General features: G+C 42.8%; 1 protein-coding gene across 10 annotated transcripts in view; it reads left to right on the forward strand.

Moving 5' to 3' along the window:
• Positions 1 to 27,270, forward strand: part of LIFR (LIF receptor subunit alpha) — a 91,681-nt gene that overhangs the window by 35,979 nt on the left and 28,432 nt on the right. For 6 of the 10 annotated variants that reach the window (XM_083402714.1, XM_083402712.1, XM_083402715.1 and 3 more), the window contains exons 2-11: positions 3,345 to 3,507; positions 10,024 to 10,147; positions 14,170 to 14,315; positions 16,720 to 16,883; positions 17,504 to 17,678; positions 18,247 to 18,510; positions 20,122 to 20,254; positions 22,191 to 22,354; positions 24,382 to 24,518; positions 25,067 to 25,247. In XM_083402714.1, the coding sequence (XP_083258840.1) occupies positions 3,423 to 3,507; positions 10,024 to 10,147; positions 14,170 to 14,315; positions 16,720 to 16,883; positions 17,504 to 17,678; positions 18,247 to 18,510; positions 20,122 to 20,254; positions 22,191 to 22,354; positions 24,382 to 24,518; positions 25,067 to 25,247 (1,573 nt within the window). In that variant the 5' untranslated portion in view covers positions 3,345 to 3,422. The remainder of the gene's footprint in view (positions 1 to 3,344; positions 3,508 to 10,023; positions 10,148 to 14,169; positions 14,316 to 16,719; positions 16,884 to 17,503; positions 17,679 to 18,246; positions 18,511 to 20,121; positions 20,255 to 22,190; positions 22,355 to 24,381; positions 24,519 to 25,066; positions 25,248 to 27,270) is intronic. The other 4 variants (XM_083402720.1, XM_083402719.1, XM_083402721.1 and 1 more) reach the window with 1 other exon arrangement.

A 27,270-nucleotide genomic window follows, 5' to 3' on the forward strand; every position in this document is an offset into this window, starting at 1 on the left:
TTCATGCTGATGATACCCAGTGGACTTTGAACAGGAGTGAAATTTATCTGAACTTTCTAAAGTTGATCTAAAAATGAGTCTGAGTGTTGCATTCTTGCAATGTATAATTGCATAGCTGAATGCTGCTTTCTACTTCCTTCTGCAGTCTTTGTAAAAAATATTGATAACCAATTTTTTTCCTCTGCAAGTCAAAACATTCCCCAGCCTTTTTCTAGCCTTTAGAAAGACTCTTGCTGTCTTATGAGGAGAAACAGGAGGTCCAGAGTTTTTTGCTTTTGGAAAATTTGTAGGGAGCATTGGGTTAAAATGAGTGTGGTCAAATGGAGGGGCTGCCAAATAATTGAATTTTATGAAGCTGTGGTTCTTTTTAAAAATAGCATAATGTTCATTCCTCTGCTCAGATGACTCTCTTTGAAGCCAAAGACTGATTCAACTAATTGCAAAGAAATGCTTTGGCCCAGAAGACCCAACCACAGTGCACTTGCTTTGCTGGCAATGGTGCTAAAAAGTAAACATATACCCTGCGCATAAAATTTTATAATGCACTGTAGTGCAGTCTTAGAAAGGATGGTCAAAACAGATGTGATGTGGAAAGTACTGGATCGGATCTCCTGATGCATTTAGTTTTCTTTTTAAAAACCAAGAGCATGGGAGAATTTAGGCTGAGGCAGTGGGGTGGCTGGAACAGATGTTTACCCTTCTTCCCCCAGAATTATGTTGTGTCTGTTTTCCTTCCTGCCCCCTGGTGCTAATAGGAGGATCATGAAGAATTTGTCTGGTGAAATTGCCTGTTCCTGTGCTAGGTTTCTTCCTGCCCCCTTCCAACTGTTGTGTCTCTGGGGAAGGGTGTAGCTCAGTGGTGCAGCTTGCATGCAGAATGTCCCAGATTTAATCCTTGGAATCTCCAGAAAACACTGGGAGAGGCTTCCAGCCTGGAACTCTGGAAAGATGGTACCAGCCTGTGTTGACAAATACTGAGCTCGCCGGACCTGGCTTTGAATAAGACATGTCCCTATGTTTGGTGTTTGTGAAAAGGGGCACAGCCTTGCGAGGTGTTTGAATATGTCAAAAGGCTGACTTGCCCTAGCTCTCTTTCAGCGCTGGTTTAGAAGTGTTGTTCATTTCAAACGAAAATACAGTCATAACTTGGAAGTCAAACAGAGTCCATTCTGGAAGTCCGTTCGACTTCCAAAATGGCCGGAAACCAAAGTGCAGCTTCTGATTGGCTGCAGGAGCTTCCTAAAGCCAATCGGAAGCCCCATCGGACATTCGGCTTCCAAAAGAACGTTTGAAAACCGGAATAGTCTCTTCCGGGTTTTGATCGTTAGGGAGTCGATTTGTTCGGGAGCCAAGGCATTTGAGATCCATGGTATGACTGTAAAATAGAATAAACACAGTGGAGCAACTACGATGCAGCCAGCTGCCACTCCACTGCAACCAATGCTTGCAATGAATGCTTTTACTTCTGTTGTTTTTCCTTACGGTGCTGGCAGTTAGACTAGACTACCCCTAGGATACAGATAGACCAGTTGTCTGAATCCGTGTAAGACATCTTCCTACATTGGAGGAAAGTCCCTGGTCTCTTCCGAGAGATGCCTGGCTTAGACAGTTTGAACTTGTTTTAAAATCCCGACTTGTTCTGATCTTGTCAATGCCAGTTTCTAGTTTGGAAGGTTGCGTGACAATTTTCCTGGGTTAATTGTTGTACAGGGTGGGTGTGGGTGGGGAGGGGTGATGTGGGGAGAAAAAGAGACGGGGAGAACACACAATACTTGTGAGTACCGTATTTTTCGCTCTATAAGACGCACCAGACCACAAGACGCACCTAGTTTTTGGAGGAGGAAAACAAGAAAAAAAATATTCTGAATCTCAGAAGCCAGAACAGCAAGAGGGATCGCTGCACAGTGAAAGCAGCAACCCCTCTTGCTGTTCTGGCTTCTGTGATAGCTGCGCAGCCTGCATTCGCTCCATAAGACGCACACACATTTCCCCTTACTTTTTAGGAGGGAAAAGGTGAGTCTTATAGAGCAAAAAATACGGTATCTTGCCTCATCTGAATCAGGCCAGAGGCTCCGTGGGAAGAAGTCTTGGAAAAGATCCCACTCGAGAATCTGGAAAGAGGAAACTAGTCAGAGTAGACAGGGCCAGGCTTACAGACCTATGCCTTGGTCTGTAATGATGCATCTTCCTCTGTGTGTGGGTGTGTGGGTGTTTTGGAGGATTTTAAGCAGATGGCCACCTGGCATGGATGCTTTAGCTGGGATTCCTGCATTGCAGCAGGTTGGCCTTGATGACCCTCAGGGTCCCTTCCCATTCTACCATTTCGTGATGCTCTGATTCTGTATGGGCCAATGGGCCCATTTGTTCCAGCATCCGCTTCTCACAGTGGCCAACCTGTAGGAAACCTGCAAGCAGGACCCCCCCCAGCACAGGAGCGCTCTGCCTCCCTGTGGTTCCCAGCTTCCCCATTCTAATAAATGGACTCCTTCAGGGTCATGCCTTTTCAATATGATCACTAACTGTCTGAACCAATTTAGCAGCATTTCTTTTATTTATATTCTTTTATTTCCCTTTTCTTCCCTCCCTCTCCCCTTTTATGAAGATTACCTGCTCTGAGACCCCACAGCTAATTCACCCCTGGCCTCCTCGCTGACCCAAGTAGGACCAATTCAGCCAGCTAGCCCTGGGGATTATCTAATGCTTATTTCCCCTAAATTGATTGCTGAATTTTGAATTTTATTGTTATTCATGTTTTCAAACTGTATTTTATGCTGCTTTCATCCCGGGAAGGGCAGGGTATATATATATATAATAATTATTATTATTATTATTATTATTATTATTATTATTATTATTATTATTATTTCTGTCTTGTAACCAGATCTATGTCCACTTTGGCTTTCGGTTTATAATGGGAAACTTCTTCCGGTAATGCCAGGTGATTTCTGTTCAGTTCAGCTTTTTTTTGGGCATCAAACCATCAGGCATCATAGAAGATTAAAATGAAAACACTTAAAACAAAAAAAAAAAAGCTACCTCCATAACCCTGGCACAGCATCGACCTGTGCTAAATTGGTACTAATTTGCCTTGCTGCTTCTGCAGAAACAATTCCTGAGTGGACAATAAGGAACAGATTTTGTCTAAAGTTGTTTCTCCCTATGAGGCGGCTTCCAGCCAGAAATAGGCTCCAATACCTACTTTTAAACATTTTTCTCCCCACAGGCTGCTGTCCAGAATTGTACAGGCATTGTGCAATCCATTGGCATTGTGTATATTTCAAGTATATAAACTAGTGACGTTGCCTGAATATCTACAATTCATTCTCTCTCTTATCAATTTTTAGAGCCTGTCTGTGTGAAAGAGGATGATCTTTGCTGCTTGAAGTGACCGATTCTCCATCTCCATAGTGAATTGTAGAAGAATGTGGATTAACCAAATTCCCTGCTGTCTATTGGCAGTAGTGCATTTGTGTGTCCTGAACCAATTGGCGCAGTGTCAGGAAACAGGTTGGTATAATCTGATATCTCTCCCTCTCTCATTACATTTTGTACATACATTGCAATGTAGGGTTTGCAGTTTTGAATGAATCTCTGTTTTCCTTGTTTGTTTTCAAAAGTCAAGGTTCTAGGCCATAAGACTATAAAGATTATCTTTAAAAAGAAAAAAAAAGACTGTAAATATGATATTGAAAGAGGGTGGATAATGCTACAAGCCAGAAATTTAATGGGAGTTGTAGGGAAGGTGGTTGAGAGGCTTTTAAGTGGGTAGAGATTCAGTATAGTCTCTCTAGCTTTTTGATCTGTATCACCAGTTGAGTAAATAGATGCATAAGAAAACTGACGTAAAGACACTTAACTTTCAAGTTCCATGTAATCTTTTTTGGATATAGATGTTTTGGATATATTTTGCCCAGATTTTTTTAAAAGTGCAGATTTGCAATAACCTTACAATGAAATGTAGATGAAGTACAGAAAGCTAAAAAGGTACATGGCTCCCCTGACATGTTGGTTTCTCTCTACCACCTTATCTCCTCTTCCCCCACTAAATGGGGCAGCCAAGTCAGCAGCTCCTGAGATGAAATCTGCCGTCCCCTAAATCTGCTTGAGACCATGCGGGAGACGCTATGGTATAAACCACCGAGCCTTAGGGCTTGCTGATCAGAAGGTTGGTGTTTCGAATCCCCGCGACTGGGTGAGCTCCTTTTTGCTCAGTCCCTGCTCCTGCCAACCTAGCAATTCGAAAGCACGTCAAAGTGCAAGTAGATAAATAGGCACCACTCTGGCGGGAAGGTAACCGGTGTTTCCGTGCGCTGCTCTGGTTTGCCAGAAGCAGCTTAGTCATGCTGGCCACATGACCCGGAAGTTGTACGCCGGCTCCCTTGGCTAATAAAACGAGATGAGCGCCGCAACCCCAGAGTCTGGACCTAACGGTCCGTGACTGGACCTAACGGTCAGGGGTCCCTTTATATTTACCTTTAAATCTGCTGAGAGCCAGTGTGGTGTAGTGGTTAAGAGCGGTAGACTCGTAATCAGGGGAACCGGGTTTGCTTCCCAGCTCCTCCACATGCAGCTGCTTGGTGACCTTGGGCTAGTCACACTTCTTTGAAGTCTCTCATCCCCACTCACCTGACAGAGTGTTTGTTATGGGGGAGGAAGGAAAAGGAAAATGTTAGCCGCTTTGAGACTCCTTTGGGTAGTGATAAAGCGGGATATCAAATCCAAACTCCTCCTCCTCCTCCTCTTCCTCCTCCTCCTCCTCCTCCTCCTCCTCCTCCTCTTCTTCTTCTTCTTCTTCTTCTTCTTCTTCTTCTTCTTCTTGAAAAGCCTGCTGTCTTGGGCTATTGGCCCATCTAAGACAGCATCCTGGCAGACCCGATACTTGTGGCAAACCAGCAAGCATGATTCAAGCACAAGATCCTGTGGCTTCTCATGTGGCTTGTGTAGTTTACCTTACGGAAAGCCCAGTTCCATCTTGAATGATTTTTGGGCATGCGTGCATGTTCTGTGTGCCTGGTTTAGTGGACGGCAGCTGCCAAGGTTGCTGTGCCCCTCGTGGCACCAACAGCATCTGAATGCCAGGAGGAAAAGGAGTTCAACCGAGTTCACTACCTTACTTGGATTGCACGGCGCACATCAAAAGTCATTGTGGGGAAGCCATGTAATTGGTAGTGACTCATTGTGGTGCCTTGGATTATTTTTAAGACCTAATGATGTGGTCAGTTGTACATTAGAGGTAATGCTTTGCTTTTCTTGCCAGCTTGCTTTTGAGCTCTGAAGACTTTTTCAGAGACGAAGAAAAGCCTTCATTTTTGCATGTTTTTCTTTTATGTAAAACATTTGCATATGCTGTCCTGTGAGATGTTTAGTTGGTGATACATCGCGATGTTGAAAAGCTGATATTGCCCAGCCCTAACCTCCCCTATTTCTCCAGCATCCAAAGTCTGGAGATGTGCTCCTTCCAGGGGCTTCTTACCCATAGGGCCTAGTGGTGCGGGGCGCCAGTGCACCAAGTTTTGGAGGGCGCCAGGGAAGAGACAGAGGCTGGACGCAGCGCCTCCTGGCATCAGCTCGCTGCCCTTGCCCGCCTCTGCCATGCTGCACCAAAGCAGTGCCTTCATCTGCCGTGCCCACCATGGCACAAAGCGACCAGCTGAGCTGGGAGGCATCACAACCAGCCTCCGCCTATTCCCCATCAGAGGAGCCACCCTCCAGCCGCTGCCTGCCTCCTCTAGCCCCACTGGCAGCGCCGTCCTCCCTAAAAAACTCTGGGAAACATGGGGGAGCTTTGCATCACACTGCCAGATATGCTTAAGACGGCCCTGACTCCTTCTGAGCTCGGAGATACTGCTTAGCTCAGAGGTTTTCAACCTTATTGAGTCCACGGCTCCCTTGACCAATTACCTTCTTTCAGCAGCACCCCTGTGGGGCTCGGGAGCCCAGTTATATCACCCCTTGCCTGCAGAGCTGGCAGTCTCTCACCCTCCCTTGTGGAGTGTTTCCTCAGCCTCCTCTCCTTTCCACTCTGCTTGGGTCTCGTGAGTCTCTGAGCTGCTCTGCCTGCTCCAAAGAAAGGTGTCTCCTCACACTGCCCCACAGGAGACCGACAAGTCCCCCTGGACTTGTCTATCCATTCCCAACAGCAAGGGCTGTAGGCTGGCTGGCTTGGCTCCCTCGCCCACTTGCTTGCTTACTCTGAGGCCGCCTCAGCTCCTGGCAACCAGCACCCCCTGGCCAGAGGCACCATTCGCCTGTGGAGTATGTAGCCAGGGCTGCTGCAACAAACAGCTGTGCAAGCCTTTGGGAGGCAGAGATGCAAGAGGGCATCAGAGGTGGGAGGGAAGGAAAGAGGGACAGAGGCCAGTGTTGCCCGCGGCACCCCTGACCGTCATTCAAGGCACCCCAGGATGCTATGGCAGACTGGTTGAAAACCACTGGCCTAGCTAGTTTATAGATTTAGGCAATATAATTAAGTACAATAGAAGATGAAGAAAACCTGGGTAATGAATTACAAATATAAACAACATTAGAAAACAAGAAAAAGGAAACCAACTACAGTGGTACCTTGGGTTACAGACGCTTCAGGTTACAGACTCCTCTAACCCAGAAATAGTACCTCGGGTTAAGAACTTTGCTTCAGGATGAGAACAGAAATCGTGTGGCAGTGGCACGGCGGCAGCAGGAGGCCCCATTAGCTAAAGTGGTACCTCAGGTTAAGAACAGTTTCCTCCGGAACAAATTAAGTTCTTAACCCGAGGTACCACTGCACTACAGTGTTTTTTTTTTTATCTTATTTCTGTTTTGTAGTACTAAAAAAACTAAAAGTTGCAAGGGAAAAGCCTTTGAGTTACGTGGGGAGCAAGGTGAAATTTCAGTACATCCTCAGTTGTTTTACTCTCAGCCTGCCCCCCCCCTCAAACCATGAAACTTTATTCAGTGCAGCTGAAGATTGACCACTTGGATTATAGTCAAGCTTCTAGCTGTGTTTAAAAGGAATGAGGCATTTTACAAGGCGCAAGAAGCCAAAACACATTCCTGTCCAGCCGTTTCCCTGGGTTGAGATGCTTGGTGAATGCATTCTGTAGCAACATATTGAAAAGATCAGGCAGCTGTCCTCATGGGTATAAAGGACACTCTTTTTTTAGCTCTTAAACAAAACTGAACAAAATGGTTTTCCTGGCTTCATGTCAGAAGTCTCCATGTGGCCTAGTTTACAGAAGGCAATTCTCTATGTGAAGGCATCCTATATTTGAAGGGTTAACTGGTCCAGTTCTGGCTTAAACATAAATAACGATATTTATGGAGGAAGAGCCAAGGGTCCATTGATTGGCTGTGAATATGCTCCTGTTTACTTCGCATCCACTGTGCTTCGATTTCTGGTTTGGGAAGCAGTGGGCACACAATGTTGGCCACAATCCATATGGAATACTGTGTTTTGATGAGTTTCCCCCCTAAATCAGATGCAATCCCAATGGAGAAAAAGAACAGCCCAGCTATGTTTTATTTATTAAATAATTATAATGTTGTTATTTATTTTCATGGTACAGAAGATAAATTCTGAGAACACAATTATTACAACAGTAAGCAACAAATAACATGTCCTGATGAAATTACAGACTTTTATCATGCCATACCCAGCTATGTTTTAAGCTGGTGGAGTGTACATAGTCAAAGTCAGAATTTAGACAGCAGATTGACAGAGGGTCTCAAGTCTTCCTCGCTATAGTGACATGCATTTTATTTCTGTTTTATTTTTGCAAATTTAAAACCACTTCAAAGCTCAAGGCCATCAAAGAGGTGTGCAGCAAGAATCTTAAAATGATATCTATCTCTATATACAGACACAAACAAATTCTAGAAACAAAACCATTTCTACAAGCTCTAAAAACAATTAGAACCATACTGAACTAATTTGGGTTGGGGCTATATGTAGAATGGGAGCTGAGAGCTGCTCAATTAACCACTGTACTTTTTCTTAAACAAGGTACAAATATCAATTGGTTCCTTTAATTGAAGAAAGTTTCAGTTCTAGATAAACTTAAAGGAACTTTGGCGCACACAGATGAGATTTCACATAAAGCAGATAGTAAAGTACTTCCTGTATTTTGTTCTACTTTTTGGTTGCGGTTTGTGGCTTGGTGGTTTGTGGCTTCTGCTACAATATAGCAACTTGCCCGTCCCCCATTAGTTACCAGTGTTGGTTGGTATTTAGAGGCCAAGCAGCAACTTCGAACCCTTTTCAGCCCTCGGGACATTTGGAAGTCTTACGAAACTGTTGGTGGTAGAATGGAGATCTGTTCAGGGACAGAGTGAAAGAAAGCGAAGGACGGAAGAGAGAGATTGAAATGTTCATGTAAGGGGAAAAGTAAGGCCTCTTTAAAGGGGCCCAAAGTTTTTCTATGGAGAAAAGTGCCACCTTAAATGCTTGAGAAGCTTGCAGTCCTGGCAGTGGATGGACATTAAAGGTTTTAAATGGTGCCAGTCAGCAACAGTTTGTCTAAATTGAAATCGTGGAGTTGCAAGGGACACCAGGGATCATCTAGTCCAGTGGTTCTCAAGCTGTGGGTCCCCAGATGTTGTTGGACTACAACTCCCATCATCCCTGAGCTCTGGCCTTGCTAGTTAGGGATGATGGGAGTTAACATCAGGGGACCCACAGCTTGAGAACCGCTGATCTAGTCCAACCCCCTGCAATGCAGGAATATGCAGCTGTCCCTTACGGGGATTGAACTAGCATCCATGGCATTGTCAGCCCCATGTTCTGACCAACTGGCTTTTAAAAATGCATCTTTCCAGGAGAGTAAGGGGGAAAGAAATCCACCTATCTCTCTTCTGATGGAAGCCTCATGCCCGCTGGAACTGCTTGCTTAGTAATTACGAGGAAGAGAAAAAGTAACCTATTTAGGGTTCTCATACCATGGCTTAACACCTCTAGAAGAAGTCCAGTGTTCTTTTGTTTACTTCAAATTTACACATAAGGGAGGATGATCAGAGATTTACACGGGAAGGAGGCAATCGCCTGGGCCTACCAGGTGCTACAAATCAGCTGGCTAGGAATGTGATGGAGTCTCTTCTCCAGGCCAAAACAGAGGTATCTTCTCAGGGGTGCTTTGTTACATTGGGGCACCCCCTTCCCCTCTTTTTGGCTACCTATTTCCCCAGCCCCCCCCCCCAACATCCCATCCACTTGAATTTAGCAGCAGGAATGGTTTGGGCTATGTTGCTTTCCAGGCTTCCCAGTGGTGCATGTTGCTGCCAGTTACCGAAAAGGGGAGGGGAAATTGAGTTTGGCATGGTGTTGACGTAGCATCTGGAGGGTTGGATTGGCTCAGGCTCTGCACTGCCCCAAGTTCCCCACTGGCTTGCCCCTCTCCTTCTCAGTAAATGGCAGTGACACAGGGTGTTAGGAAGCCAGGTCTGGAGCACAGCCAGTCACAGTTGTTGCTGGAAATTTGGGTGGGACCCATATATTGCCCAATCCTTCATGGAATAATTCTGTACTTGTGTGGCCATTTTCCCCCAAGTCAAATTCCTTTAAAGCACCATGACTTTGGACACTAAAATAATTAGAACTTTGTTTACTTGTTCAATAATTGTTTTTTTATTACAGCTTTCCCCAAAGAATCCTGGAAGCTAAAAGAATATGGCAAGTGGGCTGAGTATTATTGCTTAGGGATCACTAGCACCCCCTCACAGTTGCAACTCACAGAGTTCCCCCAGGACAGGGAATGACTATCCAAGCAGCTTGTCCATGGTGTAAATATGCTTCAAATGTGTTTGGAATATTTGAGCATCCTGGCTAGACTGCTAAACAGCTGCAAGTGTTTTTTAAAGTTTCAGACTGTCCTTCATTTCCTCCTGTTGGAAAATTTGTTTGAAAACAGGAATGTCGGATTGAGTTTGATTTTATTTCAGAGCACAGATTTCTGCTGTTGTTCCATTAATGTTCAATTATCTATAGGGAAAAATAATAATGATACTGTTCAGTAACATTCATGTTCAACCTCATTTGTGTTGTAATTCCAGATCCGTCACACACGCCTCAGAATTTGACATGTGTTACACACGACTTCAAAACGGTTATCTGCACATGGACAACTGCCTCCGCAGCTAGTCATGGAGTGGAGTATTCTTTCTGTCACAGTGGCAGGTAACACCGATTTCCTTTCCTTCTTGGGCATGATGCCCTATAAGCTATGTTCCTGGGTGAAATTTGTAGTCATTGTTTAGTAAGCTGGAGGGTGGAAGAGCCATAGCTCAGTGGAGGAACATCTGCCTTGTGAGCAGAAGGTCTCAGGTTCAATCCCCAGAATCTCCAGGTAGGCCTGGAAGAGATTCTTGCCTGATATTTTGGAGGGCTGCTGCCAGTCAGTGTAGATAGTCCTGAGCTAGATGGACCCAATGGTCTGACTCAATATAAGGCAGCTTCCAGTGTTCCTAAGCTGGAGTAGAGAAGAGCTGAACTATAGATCCACAACTTGGATCTCATCACTGTCATGAACCCCGGAGGTGGCTTTAGGCCTCAACCCCCCAAATCTGCAACGTACAGTGGTACCTCAGGTTACATACGCTTCAGGTTACAGACGCTGCTAACCCAGAAATAGTGCTTCAGGTTAAGAACTTTGCTTCAGGATGAGAACAGAAATCGTGCTCCGGCGGCGCAGAGGCAGCAGGAGGCCCCATTGGCTAAAGTGGTGCTTCAGGTTAAGAACAGTTTCAGGTTAAGAACAGACTTCTGGAATGAATTAAGTACTTAACCCAAGTTACCACTGTATAGAAAAGCAGTGCTGTCTTGACTTACTGCAGACAATGTTAGTTGTGGAAAAGGTGGGCATGGCTTGTGAGGAATAGCCTGCTGGTTCAAGTCTGACCTATAGGCTAGGGTTTTCCCATACCTGTTTTAACCATTCCTTCTCTTGGGAAACATACTCAAAACCGGCCAAGCGCCAACCAGGAAGAACAAACATCCAGGGCTCCCCCCCCCCCCCCCAGTTCTGGCATCTCTCAGATGAGCACCGTTGCCATTCTAAGAACGAGGGAGGTGTTCATGGTGAGTTCTGGGACCTCTTTGTCTAGAAAAACAACACTGCAAACTTCCAAAGATAAAGATCATTGGAACAGATCCATTTGGCCTTTCCCAGAACTTTCATCCCCATCCAAGGGCTAAACTCACTCAAGCAACAGCAATAAGGCAATGTGAGGATACCTCTGCATTATCAACAAAATGGCCAAGTCGAGACAAGTCAAGTGCGAGGTCAAGTGTGTTTAGCAAACAAGCCACAGCACGGTTGCTGAGCAGCCCGACGTTGTCAGATAAGGGCTTGGTTCTGATTAAATCTTGTGCTACTCAGAAGAGTTGCACTGTATGACACTGAGCAGGTGGGAATGGCGGTGAAGAGCAATCACAGCAGCGGAAGAGAAACTTTGGTGTGAAGTATAGGGAATACTTAGTACTCCTGGCATCATATGGACACCAAGTTATTTCCATTCCTACGTTTTAATATGACTTTATTGTCAGCATCTTTTGTAAGCCGTTCTCAGAACCTTTTGGGACCAGAGCCATAACTAAAAGAGAGCCAAGGAGCTATGCAGCCCGTGTTGAGGGGTGAATTTGGGAGTTTCTTGCATGCGCATGTATGGGCTCTTATCTAGATATGACAAGAAAAGTCTAGGCCAGAGTCTGCTGCGAACCCCATCTCATTTGTCCTATCAAACAGGGTGGATTTGATTTAAATCAAATTGATTTAAATCACTAGTCAGTAAGACTTGATTTAAATAATTTTTTCACAGAAAGACTTATTATTGCTGGTATAATCTTAATATTTACAACCAGATGAAGGTTTCATTTTTGGATAATAAATTTTCAGAGTAGCTTTTACAGTTATATCAAAAACTACTGATTTGGTTATACTATTGGAAATACATAGACAGATAATTATGAAATTATTGTGAGGTTTAATAAGTTAATTGTTTATATTTGGACAACTTTTCTGCTGTACTTTCTGCTGGAAGGAGAAAAATAATCATTTCCTTAATAACAATTTAAACCATTTATTTAACTAAAACAATAACATTATAGCATATGTATACATGTTTGTTAATTGATGTGGTTAAACAGGGTTTTTTTATTAAAAAAAACTTAAACTGAGTTTTAGCACACATGAAAAACTTAAAACAAATCCTTATTTCCTTTGGACTATAATGTAACTTAAATAGAAAACAATCTTTAGGAACATTTTTCCTCAAAAGCATTTTATTTTAAAAATCCAATTTAAACCAAAAAAAAGTTTTTAAAAGAATTTTTAAAAAATTTATGTTTTAAAATCAATTATTTTATTCAACCAGTCCATGGGAAGGGTGTGCAATTCAGTCCAAGGGATCTATAAACCCTTTCTGAGGACTTTTCGAGTGCAATATTTACAAGCTGAACAAGGTGAAATATTTACTGAGGGATTGCTCGCTCGCTCTTTTTTCTTCCTGGAACACTGTTAAATTGCTTGAAGAGCAGCTCAAAAGTACAGCACCTGGAGGTTTTGGTTTAAATGCTTTTAAAAACAGTGTAGGGAAACGGAAAAAATGTGTAGCAAGCTCTCTGTGTAATTGTACATATATGAAGGGCAATTGTATGCCTTTTAAAAAAGGCTCAGCAGTACAAAAAAAAGGATATGTTTCAGCGCTACAACATTTTCTACCCACAATAGGCCCTTTGTATGTAAAATTACATAAGAAACTGAAATGGCTTCCTTTGCTTTTTTCCAAATATTTTAAAAATGTTTTTTTACATTATGTGTCAGGGCTGCAGTGTTCAAGCAAGTGAAAGAGACCAAGGTGCTGTACATATACCTCAATTTGTTTTGTTTTTTAGTGTGTTGCTGTTATGTACTGAAGTTCTCACCCTGGGCCAGTAGGGGGATACTGTAGATAGTTATGCAAATAAGGGATCGAAAGTGACGTTCAGTGATTGGATAGTTTTAGAAAGTTGTTACAGTAACGTACTGGAGCTCTATATAAGCAGGCTGACTGAACCCTTCAGTTCAGTTCTGTCCTGGCTTGCGAATAAACAAGAGCTGTTTGAAGAATCGCTGTGTCGTCTGATATGTTCACCCACAACTTAACAGTCGCCCCCCCCCCCCGCAGATTTTTTAAGGACTTCTCTGGAGTTATCCTTAAAAAATCTGCATGAGAAGGCTGCAAGGCCCACTTCAAGACATCCACAAGTGGAAGCAAGGCAGTAAAGACTGAGATAGATTTGCCCATCCCTTGCTGTGCACCCTGAACTATGGCTCCCATCCCCAGATATTAGTATGGGGATAGCAATGACGGGTGGGGGGGGGGAGAATAACTTGGGATTAGGGGGTCCTAATACTCACACGTGCACACACCCAGCATTTTGAATGAGTTTTCCCTGGATCTCTTTTGGGATTCGGTTAATCACCGTGATGAAATAAACATAGATTTTATTCCTGTGGCAAAATTTTCTGTGGCTTCTTCCCTCGTTAGCTGCTCTGATTTAAAAGCAAAACAAATGAAGAAGACAGCTGGAACATTTTGCTGCGAAAATGCAATTTCTGCTTTGTTCATACATTTACAACAGCACACATAAACATTTTAAACTTTCGCTTTAACACCGCTAAGTGCATAATTTGGGTAGCGAAGGTGTTTGCTCATACACAGTACGTTTCAATTCTGAATTATAAATTGTCGCAACATGTTTAATGTTTTATTCTGTTTAATCTTCTTGTTGGGAGACGCCCAGATGGGTGGGGTATGAATAATATATTTTATTTTACAGTGGTACCTCAGGATGTGAACGGGATCTGTTCCGGAGCCCCGTTCGCATCCTGAACATAACATAAGACGCGACAGCGCATGCATGGGTTGCGTTTCGCCACTTCCGCGCATGCGTGTGACGTCATTTTTACAGCGCCACGGAGCGCAACCCGAACGCATTCAACCTGAAGCATATTTATCCCAAGGTATGAGTATTTTATTTTATTATTTTGGCAGGCTTTGATATGGAGATACCAAGAGAGGGAAGATGGCGCTCTGCAGACTACTCTGTTGTTGATTTTGCTGGTCTTCCATGAATGTTTTTAAAATGCTTGATTGCAGCCCGTCCCTGCCTGAGTTGTGACATGACTAATTTCATCTTAATTTCCCCCACCCCTCCAGGACTTCCTGCTTAACAACAAAGGAGAAAACGGCGCAGATTGATAAACTGATCTCATTTGCCTCTAATCAAATAAAGATATCTACCTTGAGTCAGTCTGGAAAAGTGATAGCTGAAAACACATTTGAGCTGACTGATAAGGATATTGGTAAGCTTACGCTGTCTTTATACAAAGTCTGGCCTTTCTTCTACACTGTTAACAAGCTGGCTCAGCTGATGACATCTCAGTTCATCATTAAGTCAAGATACATTCAAGCCTTTGAGTAGCTTACAGAGCCTTTTCATCCCTCCTCTTTGCTCCAAGCTCCTATAATAAGTTAGAGCACTGAAGTTTCCTTTAAACCATATTTCCTTTAAACAGAAAATCTACAATACACCCTGTAGGTCAACCAATGAGGTAGAGGCTATATTTCACCTAAAGGCCTAGTGTTTGGATAGGGGATCTATGGCCATCCATAGGTTGTTAGACTCCCAATTTCTATCAGGCCTAGTTAATATGATGAATAATGTTATAGCTGTGAGAGCCATATTTTGGCTCACTGTGATGTGTGGACCAGGCATGAGCCTATATGAAAATGTAACAGCCACATTTGAGATAGTTGCATGGGTTAGGGTCCCATGAACTGTAGACATTATACTCAGTTTGGACCTCTCTATCCACATAGAAGGTGACTGTTCCTGGTCTTCTAACTCATACACATGTGAAGTGAAGCAGGGTGGCTAACAAGCAGAGGGCCTCATTGGTGGTGGCGCCTCAGCTTTGGAGCAGCCTCCCCAGATAGGCTCTCCTGTGTGTCTTCTCTGTGATATTTTTGGCACCAGCTGACAACCTTTTTATTCATCCAGACTGTACAATTATTTTATGCTGTGTCTGACACAGATGGCAGAAAACCTTCTTCTGATTGGTTTTTAATGATGTGGATGTACTATTTTGCTTGTAAGCTACAAAGCTTGTTAAGTTACCACCTGGGGAATGTTTATTGATGGGCAGGTATACATATCTGATAAATAAATACAAAATTAGTGTGCAGCCATGCCTTTTCTCAGTCTCTTTCTGTCACTCAGGACCTAGGGTGTTGCATAAAAAGTTATATGTTGGAGTTTTAAAATTTGATGGTCTCAGATTTCAATGCGTAGCACAAAGTGTGTGAGTGTGTTTGTATGTAATCATCATATCCCCAGAAGTATAGTCCGCTTTGGGGCTTTGCCCCTCATAAAACCATATTGCAATTTCTGTTTAAAAATTGAAAGGGAGAGTTCTCCATGTTGAGAATTCAGAGGTTGTGGGATTAACTAGAAGCGATTTTCTGTCTTGGAATTCAGCCAGGCAGTAATCTTCCACAAAAGCACCTCATCTTTCATAATAATCTGGCCTCTAATTATATGTTTGGAAGTAGCCCAATATTGTGTGAACATAAAGCGCTCTCTCTTCGCCACTGCTCTCTCTAGCTTTTGAAACAGTAATGTTTGACAATGCTGTAATGTTCAACAGTACAGGTTTTTCAGGGTCTTGCTATATAAGAGCATGGCTTGGACGCTGCTGCCTGCCTTGAGGTACTTATAGCAGATCTAAGCTGAAAGAGGCTATTGTGTTCTTTGAGTGCAGTCTGGCCAAAGCTGAGCGCTTGCAAATTCCATAGTCGCCAAACATGTGCTAAACTCCCTTTTGTTGGAATCTGTGGAACTTAGCTGTCCTTAAAACTTCTCCTGGATTGTGCCCCCTTTTTAATAGGAAACTTACTGTAGGGCAGGGATGGGCCAACTTCAGACTAGTGAGATCTACAGTGGTGCCCCGCAAGATGAATGCCTCGCAAGACGGAAAACCCGCTAGACGAAAGGGTTTTCCGTTTTGGAGGTGCTTCGCAAAACGAATTTGCTATGGGCTTGCTTTGCAAGACGAAAATGTCTTGCGATTCCTGGGGTGTTTTTTTTCACTCCTCACCCCCTTTTTCTAAGGCATTAAGCTGCTAATAGCTTTTTAGCAGCTAATCCGCTAATCCCTTAAGCCTTTAATAGCCGCTAAACCGCTAATAGCGCTAATCTGCTAATGGGCTTGCTTCGCAAGACGAAAAAACCACTAGACGAAGAGACTCATGGAACGGATTCTTTTCGTCTTGCGAGGCACCACTGTACTTTATTTTTATACCAGAAGATCCACCTGGTGCATGGTTCCCCCCCCCCCTTTTAAAGTATATCCTCAGTTGCTCTCATCAGCTGATACATTCCTTCTGAGAGTTGCATCAAGCTAGCTCATGTAAAGGGTCAGGCACACTCTGAAAAAATACATATTGGGGAAACCTTAAAAAAAAACACCCCAGTTTCAGGGGGAATTTATGTTTTTCCGCACTGGACAATAAGTGGAACTCTCCTTGTGGTAGAAAAACAGCTGAGGGCATCCAACCTTATGAATAAGCACAAAGGTTTCATGTAAATAATTTTTTAAAAACTCAGATTGGGGAGGAGAAGCAGGAATTATGTGGTGTTCTTACGACTGTTATTGACACTAAATTAGTTCTGAATTGGGTTCCTGTCCCTTTCTCTTCCCCACACAGCCTTTGTCCCTCCCACCCCAGTGATTCACAAGCTGACTGCCAACTTCTCAACTGACATATTGACTCTGGAGTGGTACGATGGCGGCTCAGCCTTTCCAATGGAGATGGAGGCCACTTGGCAAATTCAGATCCTGCGTAAAGATCCCATGGAAGAAGTTGCACTAGTACGTGGTCCATCTCTCTCTCTCTCTCTCTCTCTCTCTCTCTCTCTCTGTGTGTGTGTGTGTGTGTGTTTGTGTGTGCCTGCCTGATGGCCTATCTCTTTTTCTCAACTTTATATTCCAATGCTTTCCAAAAAATGAAGTGCCAATTGTATTGCTTGAATTCATTCTTTGTATATGTAGAGATTGTGGTTAATGTCAGATATGGGCTAGGAAGATCTGGATTCAAATCTCTTTCCCTCTCTCTCTCTCTCTCTAGACACACACACACACACACACACACACACACACACACACACACACACACGAAACTCACTAGGTGATCTTGGAACAATTGTGGCCTGTCAGCCTAACCTACTTTATATGGGTGGAGAAACCCACCAAACAGCATGTCAGATTCATGCTCAATTCAGTTTCATTGAATTGAGAGCTTTTTTCATACACTGCTTAGAAGTTATTGTAATTAAACTGAGTATATACATTGTTTAAATAAATAAGTAAGTAAATATCTGCAGCTTATTAGCCAGAATCTTAAACCTAATCTGAAAATACCAACAGGAAGCAGAAATGTGCAGGTTTTCTATACACAAAGGCACACAGTGACATTTCTTTTACATCTTTAGGAGACCTATCACTCCAAGTTAACTTCTGAGGGCAGCCTCCTCCGGTGGAGCTGGAAATCCGACCTGGATTTTCAGTGCACCACACACTATGTCAAGATCCGCTGTTTTTTCCGCGAGGACACATATCCTGGGGACAAGAAGTGGAGTGAATGGAGCCAGCTTGCAAATATTCCCGGTAAGATGCTCAAAATGGGAACAAAAATTGTGAGTCCCGATCCCGATGCACAGGATGATTGGTGTGTTGAATGAATGAAGGGTGCTGCAAAATAAGTTATGTTTCTATGATTCTGTGAAAACCCTCAAGCATCCCTGAGGCGAGGGCTGGTGACCTCTTCTTGCAGATTTGAGAGTGTATTGCCCTCCTTTTTCACAATGTAAATGGGTAAGCAATATTTGTTTGCCTGACCGGGTATTTCGGAACATCTTGCTGGGGGGGCGCTCCATATTTTTGCTACTGTATTGATTGACAAAGGACCCATTCCCTTTTCCTGAGATGAAATGAAACGACTCCTCAAACACACAATCTGTAGAGAAAATGAGGACAAAGAATGCAGTTGTTTGAAAACTGCTGATTGGAAACAATTCCTTCCTCTGTCTTCTGGCACACTTTCTTCTCGTCCCTGCTGCTTACCTCAGAACAATTCCTGAGAGATTGTGGCTACAAATGTCATTCTGCTGCTGCTGCTGAACTGAACTTAAATTACCTAGAGGATGTGGTCATCTCTGTTCCTTTCTGTTTTTAGGGAATGATACGGGCTCTTACAGAGCTGTGTTTCCTCAAGACAGAGTGGTGCCAGTAGGTTCCAATATGACGTTCTGTTGTGTGTGGAAGAAAGGAGAACACCTGGACTACCTGACGTATGACATTCAGGTCTTGAATTACACTCGACTCTCCAACTGGAGCGTGTCAGGCCATGTCCAAAACGCCATGCCTGGGGTTACTGGCAAAAATGTAGTTTGTCGACTGGATGGGATTAAATATGAAGGAAGCGTTCTCTTTGCTGGCTGTAAGTATATAAACATTCGGAACGGTCACTTCTCTAGTGATAGCTGCAAGTAACGTCTGAATCAGGAGAGGCTGTGAAAGCTCTGGATTGGTGGTTGATTGCATGAATCCTGGAGACTCTTTGGGTGTGTGGTTCTTGTGTCTGGGAGATGGGCAAGCTTAGCTGTTCTGGATTGGGTTTCACTCCCTCTGAAGGAGCATGGGGATAACATGGGGATCCTCCTGGATATACAAGTGAAACTCAAAAAATTAGAATATCGTGGGAAGGTTCATTGGTTTCAGGAATTCAACTTGAATGGTGAAACTAATATATGAGATTGACTCATGACAAGCAGAGTGAGATGTGCTTCTACTTCTCAGAGGTCCAATCTTGCTCAATTTGCAATCCTTGTTTTGCTGATTTCATTGAATATTCTAATTTTGTTAATTTGGGGCTTTCATCAGCTGTACTCCATGATCATCACAATGATAACAAATCTAGGCTTGACATATCTTGCTTTGCATGTCATGAGTCTATCTCATATATTAGTTTCCCCTTTGAAGTTGAATTAGTGAAATAAAGGAACTTTTCCACCATTTTCTAATCTTTTGAGTTTCACCTGTATCTGTGTGACTAGAGCCCCAAGTGTCCCATGTGGCTAGCAGTTCCTTTTTACCAGCATTGTCTAGTTCCCCAGCTTAGATGGGGATAGACTAGCTACTCTAGTCCATGCGCTGGCAACCTTGAGGCTAGATTACTGTAATGTGCTGCCCTTGGCTTGGTTTAGAAGGTCCAGCTGGTGCAGAATGTGTCAGACATATTGCCGGGGTGGGCATCTGGTTGGCAACATTGGACGCCATTGCTAAAACATTCACACTGGCTGCCCATCTGCTACTGAGCCAGGTTCCAAGAGCCTTGTTTTATTCTACAAAGCTCTAAACAACCTTGGTCATAGGTACTTCAGGAACCGCCTGAATCCTGATATTCCAGCTTGATCATTGAGATCATCTGCAAGAGCATTGTGAGCCATTCCCTGAGCTGGCAAGGCTCAAGTTTAACAAAAACAAGAGACGGGGCCTTAAGAGTTGTTATTTTCTGGAATGCTTTGCCAATAGAGATTCAGCAAGTGCCTTCTGTTTCAACTTTTAAACGCCCAATGAAAATCTTTCTGCTTCAAAGAACTACACAAATTTTAGAAGGCATCTGAAGGCAGCCCTGTATCAGGACATTTTAATATGTTTTTATGTGTGTTGGAAGCCGCCCAGAGTGGCTGGGGCAACCCAGACAGATGGGTGGAGTATAAATTATTATTATTATTATTATTATTATTATTATTATTATTATTATTACTACTATTACATATTTCCATGATAGCTAGCTGGTTTCTGATTTCTTCATATGTTTTTTATTGCATGATTTTATGTGCACTTGTTGTAAACTGCTCTCATTTCTTTTGTGAATAGTAGTATATAAATAAATAAGCAAATTTCAAATTTCTGTGATATCACAGAAGAGACCTTCTGACTTAAACACTAACTTCTGAAGATGAATGTTGAAAAGGGTTCAGCAAGTGTGTGCATGTATATTTTAACTGCTAACACACACCCCTCCTTCTTTCTTCTTTCCTTATAGACCCTCCCGATGTTCCTCAGAATGTTAGTTGCGAAACCAGGGACTTGAAAAAAATAACCTGCTCTTGGAAACGTGGAAGGTCCACTTGGTTATTCGGCCCATTAAGAGGAACACGTTACAGATTTTCTGAAAGGTGAATGTTAATGGTCTCCTTAAACATGGTACAGTTTGCAGACATGTCTTGTGAGATACCCTTTTATGGATAAAAAGTGCCACTTCTTTTAAACTGCTTTTTAAGTCTACAGAATGGGGCTTGTCTAAAAACAAGAAATCTAAAATCCTAGCAGTACTGTGTGCTTGTGCAGTTCATAGTGCTATATGTACCACATATCTGAACTATGATGGGTGGAGATTATTGGTGCTTAATTTTTTTTGCTAAGCTCAGGATCAGAAACAAATCTCAGGGAGTTAGTAACGCTCACCTTAGAGGAGAGTCGAGCCTGAGAGGCCCCTGAATCCTTCTGTAGCTCAGATGAAGTTGTCGTCATGAGAAGACTTAAGGAGGGAATCACAGGAGAACTGATTGGCTGGAACCAGTGGCCACCCCAAAAGGAGACCCAGTTAGCCCAAGGATCTTCCACAGAGGAGAAGATGTTTGCCCTCTGGTCCAAGTTTTCCTTGCAGATGGCTATTCAAACAGTCATCCTCACAAACCAACACAGCAGCTCTCTCAAAAACACACACACCCTCCCCTCCTTGGAATAAGAATTGCCCATGGGGGTTAGATTTTGGCTACCACCATTCCCCATCTCCCACCACAAAGTAGATATTCAAAGTAATGAATAGAGATATGGAAGTAGCCACCGAGACCATGTAACACCGAGACCATGGCAGTTCCCTCTGTGCGGGAAGCGAGGTTACAGGGAACCAGGCAGAGGGCCTTCTCGGTAGTGGCGCCCTCCCTGTGGAATGCCTTTCCATCAGAGGTCAAGGAAATAAACACCCTTCTGACTTTTAGAAGGCATCTGAAAGCAGCCCTGTTTAGAGAAGTTGTTAATGTTTGATGTTCTATCGTGTTTTTAAAATTTTGTTGGAAGCCCGCCAGATGGGCAGGGTATAAGCAATAAATTATTTTATTTACTTACTTACTTACTTACTTACTTACTTACTTACTTCTTTTCTGAACTAATGCTATGGGAATGAAGGAATGTCTTCCCATATCTGAATAAGGCACATCAGAGGTGCCAACGTGAATAAAAATTGGGGCAGCCCAAGTAAGCCTACCCTGCATAATCATTCGAAAGGCAACTTCCGTCAACTTTGAGGGACCACGGTCCCCTCAAATATTTTATTGAGGGGGGCAAAGTGACCTCAGCCCCTGGAAGTTGGCCTCTATGAGGCACATTAAGTCACCTCTTAGGTGTGCATAAGGCAGCTTCATATGTTCCCATAGCTGCTGCTTTTCTGGCTGTGTTGACCTCTCCACCCCAATCCCAGCTGCTGCTTTTTCGTGGCCTTGTTCACTTGAGTGATACTACCCCATCAGAGAACAGATGTATGCCCTGATGACATCTAGTCAGTCAAACTTTGCTGTGCGGTAACAGCACTTAGGACAATATAAACAACAACAAAATCGTTGTGCCAAAAAATGGTTTAAAAGATAAGGCCCTCTTGGCAATGCTGGGAAGAATTCTACAAAACCTTTAGTAGTCAAAATCGAGCCACTGCTAACAAGGCCCATTGATAGTCCCTGGGGCTCAGCTAAGTTTTTAATTTGGGTTTACTTAGTAAGAATGGAGGAAAGGAAAAATGAAGAGGAAGTAAATATTAAAAATATTTTGTGAGTACATTAGCTGAGCCAAGATAATTACTCTGCGTCCTTAAAAATGAAAGTAAAGATGTACTTTTTACAATTGGGGGTTTAGTTGAGAGGAACCCGGGACTTCTAGGTTCTTTCACACTTAAATTCAACATCTTTTCATGAACGTTCCCCAATTTTCTTAAAGCTGATCTGATGCAATCTAACTATATACATCTTCAGCAAATAACAAAAGGCTTTGAATTAACTTTTTATCAAAGGTATTGCTTGGATATTGATCTTTTCCCCCCTTTAAATTTTAAATTTGCAGTGTATCTGGGATTAATGTTCCACTTTTCCATGCAAAATCCAACGTAGAATATAACTATACGATTCAAGTTCAGAACAACCAGACAGTCTATAATTTCACAGTCCAAGCTTCCAATCAACTTGGTCAGACAGAAGCCTCCCTCTTAATTGATATACGTCGTAAAGGTAAGAATCTGTTTCTTGGGCTTACTGCATTTTAGAAGTTCCCATTCAGTAATCCGTGCGCAACCCTATAATGATCATTTTACAAAAAAGCAGAGATATCCCATGTACGTATTTAACGTTCATTATGTAGTTCTTCTCTGTCTCAGTCAGAACTAAAGCTTATTTTGACTGTTTGTTTTAACCGCTGGATTTAATCTGATAATTATAGGGGCATCCTATTCATATATTCAGGATGCAGGTGGCGATGTGGTCCAAACTACTGAACCTCTTGGGCTTGCCAATCAGAAGGTCGGCAGTTCAAATCCCCGTAACGGGGTGAGCTCCCATTGCTCTGTGCCAGCTCCTGCCAACCTAGCAGTTCAAAAGCACACCAGTGCAAGTAGATAAATAGGCACCACTGTGGTGGGGAGGTGAACTGTTCGTCATGGTCCTCCGTGTGCCAGTAGCTGGCCACACGACCCAGAAAACTGTCTGTGGACAAATGCCAGCTCCCTTGGCCTGGAAGCAAGATGAGCGCCGCAACCCCATAGTCTCCTATGACTGGACTTAACTGTCCAGGGGTCCTTTACCTTTTACCTTATTCATATATTCTCTAAGGCTGCCTTGAAATGGCCCTTCTAATTGGGCAGCCTAATTTGCAGACCAGAAAATCAGGGCATTTCAGGCACCATCAGAGGTGAAATTCTGTTGGTAGAAGCCATTAGTGAAACGACCTCATCGCAAAGTGTCATTTCACTATAATGGCACCCACCCAGTGGTGGCAGCAGTGTCCTGTCCCACAAATTATGTCCTTATATACCTTTATTGGTGGCTCCCTTCCGCCACACTCCCAACTCCAAGCCAGATGTTTTCTGTGGATCATTTTTTACTCGGTGTTAGGTTGTTTTGCCCTTGGGAGCATACTTCTGAATACTGGAATGGAGAGGAGCAAGGTGAGTGCAGGGCAAACACACCAGCAGAACCTATCTGATGTTGCTGCCAGGATGTTTGCATCCTGCTGACCTCATTGCTCCCTTGCTGCTACCCTTCTGTGTCCTGGTGTCCAGCGGTGGCTAAGGCAGACAGAAGACAGGCAAGCGATACTGCACCAAGTGGCTTATTTGATTCTCCCATTCCCTGTTTTATCATTGCAACAATAAGTGTGTTAGGCTGGGCTGAGAGACTGAATGACTCGAGGTCAACCAGCAAGTTTCATGACTCGGTGGGGATTTGAACAAGGGTGGATTTGATTTAAATCAAATAGATTTAAATCATGATTTAAATCACTAGTCAATAAGACTTGATTTAAATCATTTTTTATAGAAAGACTCATTCTTGCTAATATAATCTTAATGTTGACAACCAGATGAAGGTTTCATTTTTGGAATAATACATTTTCAGAGTAGTTTTTACAGTTACTGTATATCAAAAATTACTGATTTGGTTATACTATTAGAAATACATAGACCAATAATTATGGAATTTTTGTGAGGTTTAACAGGTTCACTGTTTTTCTGCTGTGCTTTATTGGAAGGAGAAAATAATCATTTCCTTAATAACAATTTAAACAATTTATTTAACCAAAACAGTAACATTATAGCATATGTATCCATGTTTGTTAACTGATGTGGTTAACCATTTTTTTTAAAACCCCTTAGATGGAGTTTTAGCAGACATGAAAAACTTAAATCCTTATTTCCTGATGTATAGCCTTTGGACTATAATGTAACTTAAATAGAAAATTATCTTTAGAATTTTTTTCCCCTCCAAAAGCATTTGATTTTAAAAATCCAATTTAAATTTTAAAAAAATCTGATTAAAATTAAAAAATCTGATTTTTTTGGTCTTTTTTTAAAAAAAAATCATTCACTTTTATCCACCCTGATTTGAACCCTAGTGTCCCAAGTCCTCATCCAAAACTCTAAACCACTGCACCACACTGGCCCTCCTTTAGCCCACCTTTCCGTACTGCACCTAGCACATGTTTGGCACAAAATAAATAAAAACAACGGTTTGTTTTTAACACTTTGCATCTCCCCCCTCCCCAGTTCATCCAAGACCACCTTCTCAGTTCACTGTGAGGAACGAAAGCCCAACTAATGTCACTTTGTCATGGCACTTGGATGGCAATTTTAAGCAAATCAAGCTGCAGTGTCAGGTTCACGTTATTTGCATGGAGAAACAGGTAGGTGTTTTCTGGTTTGCCTTGTACATCAATGGCGTTTTATGATAACTGGGTTGTGGGGTTTTGTTGTTGTTGTTTTTACAAATTTATAAGCCGCTTCGTGGCCTAACACAAGTCAAAGCAGTGTGCAGCAATGTGAAATGTAAGATAAAGTAGAAAGTCTAAAATCCATCAAAATCTAGAGGCCTGTCTGTTCCAGTGTTGCTTCTTACTGCTGGGTACCTATTGGCTGGGAAAGACCCGTGTAGGATCCATGCCCATGTAATAGCATTCATCATTTGCAGAAAGCCCACAATTGTGGGATTGAACACTAGAGGGAAGGCAGTTTACCACATTGCTGCATTATATAAGAAATAAGCCTATAAGCTTCATGGGTCCAGAATCTATTCTGAACTCGTCTTGCTGCAATCTCTCTCCCTCCACGTTTTTTGTTCAATCTAAAGAACGATGTGTAGAAATGATAACCGTACTTGTAGCAGTAATGTTAATAGTGATTTATAGCAGCCCAGTACTTTTTGTCATGAAGAAATTTCATTTGTTTCTTTAAGAAGGAAAAGACCCTGAATGTGTTGCTGGATGGTGCAGAAGACTCCTTCTACACAACCTCCGTGAGCAAGTTGCGTCCCTACACAACATACACTTTCAAAGTTCGCTGCTCAGCTGCTCCACCCCTCTTCTGGAAGTGGAGCGACTGGGTCGAGACAACGCGGCACACAACTCTGCAAGCCCGTAAGTTTATTGCATAATGGGAGAATACACGGCCCTCCAGATGTTGCGGAAGTGACATGTCCCATCAGGGATGGAGGGAGCCGGAGTCCAACAACATCTGCATCCCTGGAGTAATGGAACATTCTGAAGTATAGGCTTCATCAGTCCTCTTAATGAGTCGGGAAAAGCGAGCAAGAAGCTTTGGGAAGACTGTTCAAAATCTATTCCTGAATGAAAACACACCTGGAATATACAAGTGTGAATTTTCAGATTACAAATATCTGCCCCCAGAGCTTCATTTTTTCTTCTTTTTGTGCATTTTATAGCTTATAAAATTCTGAGATTGAAACCATAGCTCCAGTGCAAGCTAAAATTGCAAGCTATCTTCATCAGTCCATTCTAAGAATTACAAAACAAACAGTTGCATAATAAACTTACCAGAACCAATTAAAATGTTACAAAGCAGTGAGCAAGCCTTTGAGTTCATCATAACACTTTTTTTCTACACCCACCCTACAACCCCATGGGCAACCTTCCTCCGAAGGAAACCCCAGACAATTAGGGACTCTTACAAGTTGCTAAAAATGTTAAAAAAAACCAGGGGTCTCTATGACATTTGGGGTGAAGAAAACCTGGGAGACACCAGCCTGACCAGGCGCCATGACACAGTGTCCAGATTAGATAGCATTCTGCTCACACAAGGTTTGATACCCTTGGTTGAATCAACAAACATAGGTAGCATTAAAATCACAGATCATGCCCCAGTGGAAGTTACCCTTAAAATAGGAGAAGAAACACAAACCACCCCATCATGGTCCTTCAGTCCCATTCTAACCACAAATAAACAAATTGGAGAGAGTCTCACAAAAACTCTCAAACTACTTCAAAGAAAATTATATAGACAATATAACAACCCCCCCTCCTATGGGATGCAATGAAAGTGGTCACCAGAGGAGCTTGCATAAAAGAGAAAGCATCCCTTAAAAAACAAACCACCTCAAAAATTAGCAAAATAGAACAAGACATCATGGCCCTCTCATCATGCTACAAACAGGAGCTAAAAAAACTCCTTAAACTTATAGAACAAAAAAGGAGGGAACTAGACTCAAAATTCTATACTCAAAACAACGCTTCTACGAGTATGGAGGGAAAAACTCCAAACTGTTAGCAAACAGGTGTAGGAAAATCACTCAAAACAAGAATACATTGCATCACCAAAAAAGACGGCAACTTAACATTCTCTCCCTCAGAATTTTACTCCAACCTACACACCTCCCATAACCCACCTGAGGAGGAAATCAGAAAATTCCTAGCAGGACTGACCGTGCCAACCTTAAATGATGAGGAACAGGAATTCATGGACAGTCCTATCACCCCGGAGGAAATAGATACGATCCTCAAAAAACCTGAAGCCACACAAAGCCCCAGGCCCAGACTGCTTTACAGCAGAATGCTATAAGAAATTCAAAGAACCTCTGATGCCCTACATGACCCGCCTGTTCAATGACATCATAAAAGGGGCCCCCATTCCTAAAACCTGGACCTCCTCAAAGATAGTCTCCATCCCAAAACCACTCAAAGACAGCCTCAAAGTAGAATCATACCGCCCAATCTCATTAATGAACCAAGACTATAATATATTCATATTAATCTTGGCCAACTGCCTAAAAAATTTCCTACACAAGTTTATAGCCCCAGACCAGACTGACTTTGTCCCTGGTCACAATATAACAGACCCCATCAGGAAACTACTGAATCTGATAGCACACAGCAAGGCAACTAAGCTCCCACTGACAATTATGTCCCTAGACAGCCTCAAAGCTTTTGATTGCTTAGAGTGGAAATACATATTTTTCGCTCTATAAGACACTCCAGACCACAAGACGCACCTAGTTTTTGGATGAGGAAAACAAGGGAAAAAAATATTCTGAATCTCAGAAGCCAGAACAGCAAGAGGGATCGCTGCACAGTGAAAGCAGCCATCCCTCTTGCTGTTCTGGCTTCTGGGATAGCTGCGCAGCCTGCATTCGCTCCATAAGATGCA

Source organism: Podarcis tiliguerta, assembly GCF_965153285.1.
Source record: "Podarcis tiliguerta genome assembly, chromosome: 11".
NCBI classification, from domain to species: Eukaryota; Metazoa; Chordata; class Lepidosauria; order Squamata; family Lacertidae; genus Podarcis; species Podarcis tiliguerta.